This window comes from Lissotriton vulgaris, chromosome 5, assembly GCF_964263255.1.
Source record: "Lissotriton vulgaris chromosome 5, aLisVul1.2, whole genome shotgun sequence".
NCBI lineage: Eukaryota > Metazoa > Chordata > Amphibia > Caudata > Salamandridae > Lissotriton > Lissotriton vulgaris.
The window spans coordinates 895,343,898-895,351,887 of NC_141693.1; the positions used below are offsets into that span (position 1 = coordinate 895,343,898).

At 49.7% G+C, this 7,990-nt stretch overlaps 1 protein-coding gene across 1 annotated transcript; it reads right to left on the reverse strand.

Moving 5' to 3' along the window:
• Positions 1 to 2,400: 2,400 nt before the first annotated feature.
• On the reverse strand, positions 2,401 to 7,640 carry CYP26A1 (cytochrome P450 family 26 subfamily A member 1). Its single transcript, XM_086920231.1, has 7 exons — positions 7,094 to 7,640; positions 6,589 to 6,816; positions 5,756 to 6,040; positions 4,883 to 5,029; positions 4,414 to 4,548; positions 4,029 to 4,184; positions 2,401 to 2,994 (listed from the first exon to the last, which is right to left on the reverse strand). Exons 1-7 carry the CDS (start codon positions 7,280 to 7,282, stop codon positions 2,653 to 2,655), a joined length of 1,482 nt encoding a protein of 493 aa, XP_086776357.1. The 5' UTR covers positions 7,283 to 7,640; the 3' UTR covers positions 2,401 to 2,652.
• Positions 7,641 to 7,990: the final 350 nt, after the last annotated feature.

A 7,990-nucleotide genomic window follows, 5' to 3' on the forward strand; every position in this document is an offset into this window, starting at 1 on the left:
CTGTTGCGCCCCCCTGGAGTTAGAATAGTAATTTTTACCCCTACACTATCCAATACTTACCATACATGCAATGTAATGGTAGGCGTTGTAATGGTATACGTTGTAAAGGTACTATGCGGTGTAATGGAATGCTTTGTAATGGTAGTTTTAAAAAATTTGTTGTAATTGCATGCGTTGTAATGGAATGCTTTGTAATGGATGTTGCGTTGTAAAAATTGTGTTGTGATGGTATGCGTTGTAAAGGTATGCGTTGTAATGTCATACATCCATATTTAACACTACAGCTGCGTAATGGACCACGAGGAAATGTCTCCAGTGACATTGTGTGTTTGGACAATGTAATTGTAGCTCTGCGTACTCATCAAGAAATCTGTGATAACATGAACCCTTCTATAGAGAAGACAATGAGACTACAAAGAAGTAAATCTCCAAAAAAGGGTCCTTCCTCTTAATCATATGAAGTAAGTGCTTCTTTGTTTGGTGGAGATGTCCTCATATTCTTTGGCATCAAGAACGCATCCCTATAATTGATGGCAAACCTATTGGGGGCCTTTTGGTAAGCTGTCCATCATACTGCCAGAAGGTGGGAAGACATTTGCATGCTACTAAGGTGAACGGGGCAGGGCCAAATGCTAGATTCGGACAGGTGATTTTTCACTTTTGCATCCTCTTTTTCATTTAACGGAAGAACCATGGAATATTTTGCCAAGAGACCAAGAAATAACCCATTCATCACAGACAGTACATATAGATTAGCAATGCATTCACCTCCCACAAGGATTAAAGATCATAGATGGGGAGGAGAGCCATGTGGTGTGTCCCCCTCCCCCCCCCCCACGATTTTTGCCCAGGGACCCAATCCTCCAGCTAATTGATGCTGGGTTGGCTGCACCTAGGGCACCCAGTCTGCTCTATTGGGGACCCCAGGGGAGCATCAATGCCCCCTGCAGTCCCCACAAGTTCCCAGCCTCTAGGGAGAGCCAGCATCGCTCTTGCACACAGGGAGCAGCAAAAAATGCTGCTCCCTATGTGCAGGAGCAATTCTTACATCCGTTTTGGGCAGAAAAACAGATGAAAAGTCCACTCCCAGTGTGCAGCACTTTTCCTGCTCCCGCCTGCTGGGGGCCGACTTACTGTTTGCTCCTGCTTGGCAAAAGCTGCCAGAGCTGGAGACCAGGAACAAAGTGGCCACTCAATGGAGTTTATTGAATAAATGTCCTATTTTTATGAATTGTGTCCTACACATCTGCAAGGGGTGGGGGGAGATGGGTCTAGGACAATTTCTTAGTCCAGTCTGCCAGCCTCCCCAGAGAGCAGGAGGCTTAATCCGTTAGTACTAGGGAGGACTTATCACCCAAACACAGGGGGCCAGAGAGGGGGGATGCATTTCTTGGTGCCTTTGTATGTGACTCCTTGGCAGTCTGGTGTGGTATACAGTGCTTAATTTGAGCTGGTAGTTGCGGGGAGGAGGGGTCTTATTTTTCCTCATCTGAAATTTCCTAACAGCAAGAGATGGTAAAGAAGAAAGACAGTAAAAACCATCACAAATGGAGAAGACAGGAGCCTGCAGGAGTGAAATACAAAGGGTATGAAGTGCCTGCTGGTGGATTCCCAACTTTGCAGCCCTGTGCATGTTTTGTGTGCATCTATGCCCCGGATGACATGAGCAGATTAGAGTCACATATGTGCCCGCCTGTGCAATTAAACCAGACATCTTGGCTGTGACATGGAGTCTACATATCCGGTTGCCCTTGCCTAGCTGCTGGTACTAAGTCTTCTGCCCTCCTCCTCACCACCAACGATGGTAAGTGATCTCGACACACACCATGAAGAGCGTAGCCCAGGCACCCATCCACTGCACCGCCATGTCTATGGTTCTATTCTTCCCCTACCCCAAGGGTGAATTGCCTTTAAGTTTGTTTGTTTTTAACTCCCTCACGATATGTGGAAAGTGTTGAGACTAGTGCACTCTCGCATATTTCATCACGCAAATGATTCATTTCATCCGTCCAGGGTTTTTTTTTTTTGCTCGTAAAAACAGTTACCTGTATAAAAGGACAAAATGGAAAAGGCAAACAAAAGTACATTTATTCAAAACATGACATCTTTGAAATTAACTGAAGAAAGATTTTTAGAAACTGTGGGAAGTCATATATTCATGTGTATCTGCCTGTCAGGGTGGATGCTATCCAAATCAGCCTTCCGTGCATGGCACCTAAATATTTATTTTTTTATTGTAACAAGGATTGGTTGAATTTAACAACGTGGCGACTACAATCGCTTCCAATCGCTTATTTTGTGTATTTAGCAGCTGAAAGAACTTAGTAAAAGCCTTGTGTACCTTATATTGAACTTTTAAAACATAGGAGACACAAAGCACCAACTTGAAGTAATTTTCTTAAAATAGAAAAACTTTTATTTCTACAGAAATAAACTTATTATGGGCCACAGTCCCATAATGTTAGTGCTTGGACATTCAAAAGTATGTAACAGTTTTTACAAAAATATTTTAGAAGGTTTATAAATAACTATGGCATAATACATTTACAAGTTAAATACAAAATAAGTAAGTTAACAGATATATATGTTGCTATAAAATATATATACAAACACGTAATTGCTATTGCTGCGGAGTGTTGGGTGTCAGGTATACTATATGATGCCATTGAAGTCAATGAATTTTGTGGGCAGGTTATCCACGGGGTACACCGTGGGCCCAGTTTTCATAGTCGGGGCCCCGTTTAAGAGCTGCCAGTCACAGGTCCGAGCCAGTTCCACCGTGAAGATCTTGAGCAGGGTTTTGGCGAACTCTTTTCCCACGCAGCTCCTCACGCCGCCCCCGAAGGGGATGAAATTGAATCGCGAGTTGTCTTCAGGGTGCGAGGACATGAACCTGTCCGGGTTAAATTCCTCCTTGTCGGGGAAGACCTCGGCCGCGTCGTGCGTGTCGCAGATGCTGTAGATGACGTTCCAGCCTTTGGGGACCTGGAAACCCTGCGAGGGAAACAAGGCAATGTGGTTAGAAGCAGCTAGAGGAGAACCCGTGCGGCCGAGGCCCTCTAGAGGCCGAGAGCAGTGACAGCCATGAAATTGCTGCAAATTGTCAGCTGTTTGCAGCGCTGCTCCAACTGACCCCGTGAACTTCCCACCGCTTGTTTAAGCGCATTGCCTGGTGGGATCGCATGGAGGGAAGCGGGACCCTGCAGGTAAGCTTGCATACCCCCCCCCCCCCCCCCTCAAACTTGCTCAGCTACTAGTTTTAGGGACTTATTTACAAGCCCCTTGCGCCACCGGTAGTCTTTCCCTATATAAAAAGTGGCGCGCCAGTTTTTGTAAAAAAGCCCCCTTACGTTAAAAGTTTGAATATGCTGCACGTCTGTCGTGTAGTTCATAGGGATACCACCGTTTTATTCAGTTTCATATACTGCGAACTTGGCACAGGGGCACTCCTCTAGGATTTACGGTTACACACACATTTTATAAATATTCTGTTTATGGTAATGGTGCTGTTTTGTACAGCAGGGTTAGTAGGTCACTAAGGAAGACACCGCCAGTCCTGCGGTACCTTTCCAGATAATTAAGTTCAGGTGTGCCTCTTCCACTGCATCAACTTTAGTGAACCACGACTACAACTCCCAGAAAACTTCGTGCTGGTAAAAGGAAGTTGTGGCATGGCGCAGTGAGTGCGTAGCGGCAACTTTAATGTGGGTGTAACAGAAAGAGTACCCTGCAGTCATTGTGTTGTAAGAGTGTCTCCAACAGCTTGTATTTTTTTAAATACAAGAACTGGAATGCGCCCGTGTGGAGGCTCTATGCCTCGTTCCACTTGCTGGGTTAGCCTTACACACAAACAATTGGAAAGCAACTACTGAAAAGAACCTTGCAGCTACCACAAAGACGTTCATTCATAATACTAAAAGGCGTTTATTCTGTGCTGGGGGTGCACTGTTGCTTTTGAAGACCCTCTGCTTAGGGCTCCAGGGATGGCTGCCATGACAGCGAGGGCAAATATGAAAAACGCAACTTACATTCAGCTCGAAAGTCTTGAGGGCCACTCTGAACCCCCCTGGGACAGGGGGTCTGAGCCGCAGGGTCTCCTTGATGACGCAGCCCGTGTACTTGAGTTGCTCCAGGGCCTCCAGTGTGAGGGGTCTGCTCTCCTGGCCGCCACTGCACAGTAAATCCTGCAATAACATGCGAAAGGTGAGTATGTCGGCCGTGACAAACAGATAATAAGGCTCTGCTAGGAACACATTCAATGTTTCGCAGGCGCCGCTGCATTTTGTAAAAGTGCACTTAACACCGACTGCATAAAGGAAACTGCGGGGCACAAATATGAGCCCACTACCCCCTCCCGTGCCACTGCATCATTAAAGTGACTACCACCATTGTTCCTGGACAGGCCATACATACCTTGATCTGCAGTTCCTTGCGGACTTTGTGTAGAACCTCCGAGTGAAGCGCCAGGAAGGTCATGAGGGAGGTGGCAGCGCTAGCCGTGGTCTCGTGGCCTCCAAATAGGAGCTCAGTGGCCGATTCCTTCAGTTCCTGTTTGTGGAAACCAGAAGGGAATTGGTAAGCGCCCAATGGACACTGAACCGAAGCACATTCAGAAAGTGTCTGACATTAGCAACATGTTCCCACTACAGAGGGTCGTGCTGTGTACCGAGGGTGTATGCAGGACTAGAGAAGCAATAACTGCAGGAAAACCATGCAGGCGCCCAGGGACAACTACGCGCACTTGAACACATGTAAACAACGGCAAATAGCCTAACGTGGATGCGGCTACATGGACTTTGTTCCCGAATAATGCGTGTGGTGGTCACCCCCGTGCGCCCTGCGCTGCAGAGCGCCTAGTGCGCGCGGCCTCGCGGCACCTTACCTGCATGTTCAGCTGCTCGCCGTTCCTCTGTGTGTGCTCGATCAGCAGCTGCAGGGCGTCCTTGTACTGGCAGTTCGAGTTTTTGGCCATCTTTGCCTTTATGTTCTCTTCGATTTTGGAGTGGATCACATTCCGAGCCTTTAGACCCTGATGAGGAGGAGGGAGAAAAGTTTTACTTATTTCAATAGCACATGACATGGCGTCCTCAACCCTACCCAGGCACCGCCCACGGCCGTCTCCGGAGAATGCCGTGAGGGAAGCCCGAGGCCCCCCGCTTCACTCCAATCCCAGGACGCATCCCACCACTGCCAGCAGGGGGATAGCTCAGTCGGTAAAAAACCTGCTGCTGCGCCATGGCAGCCTGGACCACCCCTACGTACAGTGCATCCGAGCTAAGCAGGTCACAGTGAGCGTTACATATATACTAGGGCCTTGAATGTGAATGGCACACAGCTGCCTCTCCAATTTAGGTAGTTTCTATTAGAAAAGACGGACTGTCTAGGAAAATATTTTACGATAAGGTTTAAACTGAGGGGCAGATTTACAAGCCCCTTGCGCCACTTTTGCGTCATTTTTAACAAGGGAAAATGACGCAAGTGGCTTGTAAATAAGCCCCAGAGGGCTTACTTACAAGTCCCTTGCGCCTCTGTTAGTCACTTTTTACCATGTTAAACGTGAGGTAGGAGTGGCGCACGGGGCTTGTAAATAAGTCACAGAGTGCAGTAAGGGCTTTGACAAGTCACTCACGAGTTAGCCAAGAGCCGTCTGAAATTAACGTTTAACGTGCGATTGACTTCGACCCAACAGCGCCGGCTCACTCTGGGGCACCCGTTTCACACCACCCCAGTCCCTCCTGCCAGGAGGCCTGCTTACCCGGTAGAGGCCGCTGAAGGGCACGTCGATGGGCAGCGAGAAGAGGTTGCGGATCATCTCCTCGAAGGCGTCCACCAGCTGCTGCTCGGTCTCAGGGTCGGTCTGGTGCGGCTCGAAGCCCAGCAGGATCCTCATGGCGATGCGGAACATGAGGCGCTTCACCTCGGGGTACACCAGCACGCAGGCCCCGCCGGACAGCCACTCCGACAGGGAGCCGCGCACCTCCTCCTCGATGGCCGGGATGTAGTGCTGGAGCGCCTCCCGCGAGAAGGCCTGCATGATGACCTGGGGGTGGGAGAGAGGGGCAGAAGTGAGACTCGGGCACCGGTGCCTGTATACAACAACCCCGGCAGAACCAGCGCGTGATAGAATACTTTCGCCACAATAGGCCAAACAGCAAAACCAGGGTCTGCTTCATCTCAAGTCCAAAGTGTGAGACCCCCAACGCCTCCTGCGAGCACAGTGAATATGGTGTACAAGGCCGGCGTTTTTACACAAGGACTACTGACGCTTCTGATTTAATTTAAATCCTTCGGGCCAGATAAAACCACGGAAATTTGGACAAAACGTCAGGCGCTATCTTGGGCTTGCCACAGGGTGGTGCTGCAGGCCCTTTTATGGAGAGTCTCTGCCCACAGGTACCCGTTTAATAAAGCCGCCGGGAACTAACAAGAGGCCGGGGACTGTTTCAATTGAAATATAGCGGAGACACAACATCCCTAACATTCATACATTTTGCTTATAGAATAGTACTGAGGAAAAGTGACTGGCCTGGCTTACAGCGCGAACAAGAGAGGCGGAGATTGGGTCTGGCTGCAGTCTCGAGTACTCACCCTCTTGCGGTTCTTGTGCAGGGAGGAGTCGTGCAGGTTGGACAGGCAGCCCCCTCCCAGGATGGTGCGCACCGAGGCCGGCCACTGCACCGACACCAGCTTGTGCTCCCCGAGCAGGATCGCCTTCACGTTTTCCGCACCCATCACGCGCACCGTGGGTCTCCCAAACAGGTGCGTTTTGTAAATACAGCCGTACTTCCTGCGCTTCATCTGCAGGAATTTTCGCCTCTGTAAAAAAATAATGATGACATTAAACTAAGTTGTTTAAAGAGGATCGCGGTGCATGGAGGACGTCTACCTGTGCCCAATATGTAGGAAGCAATAAACGCAAACACACACAGAAAACTCGTTCTAGTCAAATCTGAGGAAGACCTATAAAATAACCAATTCTTTAGTCGATACCACTCCGGTGGACATGGTTCGCGTAAATGTTCGTTTGTAGCCTGTGGTATCCCGCACACATTGTTATACTGTAAAGTGAACCGCAAGTGCGGGTCTTCCGTACCTGTAGGACCAGCTGCAGGGTCTCTCCGAAGAAGGGCAGCCCCATGGTGCCTGGGGGCAGCGGGCTGCGGCAGAGGCGATCCCGGGTGCTCAGACAGTACAGCTCCCAAACCTTCACGGCGGCCAGGAAGAGTAGCACCGGCAGCACCAGGGTGCACAGGGCGGAGGCGAGGAGTGTGGAGAGCCCCATGGTGGGGCACCGGGTACCAGTGCCTACCTACCCAAACTGCGCTGTGCGGTGCCCGGTCGCACCCTAGTCACCCTCTACTGGCACCTGCCTGGTCAGACCGTACCTACACCTGCAGAGGTTTCTGGATCTGCCCTCTCCGACTCCAAAAGTACCCCCTAAGATCTCCTAAAGCACTTTGGCAAGCCCTCCTTAACGAGGCGCTGTAGAAGGGTCCAATTGCAAAATCAGGCGCACTTAGAATTAAATCCCTAAAAAAGTGCTCTCTTGCCGCTCTGTGAATGTAGAGTGCAGCCCTCTACCTGCGCTGCTCCTTCCTGAGTGGGACAGCGTTTAGGCGCGTGTGTTCCTAGAATAAGCTAACTGCTCTGCCCTCCTCTTTTTATATACTCCCCAGGTCTCTGCCCCCTTTTTTACCTTGGTCAGATAAATTAGTTCACACAAAGTTCATCTTTAATTGCAGATTTCAGCCTGCACTGGCTCCTCCCACGGAGGACGCTGCCCAAATCCTTTAACCAGTTGTATTCCACCTCCAGCGCCCCCACACAATCGGCGGATTTCACTGTGAAAAGGTGCTAATTCCCCCGCACAATGGGGCGCAAGCGGGGCTTTGTGCCCGGCTCCAGGGCCTGACTCATGGGCCTGCCTAATAAGGGGGGCGCCTCTGTTTTACAAATATAAATCCCCGAAAACCAACACAACCAATACAGA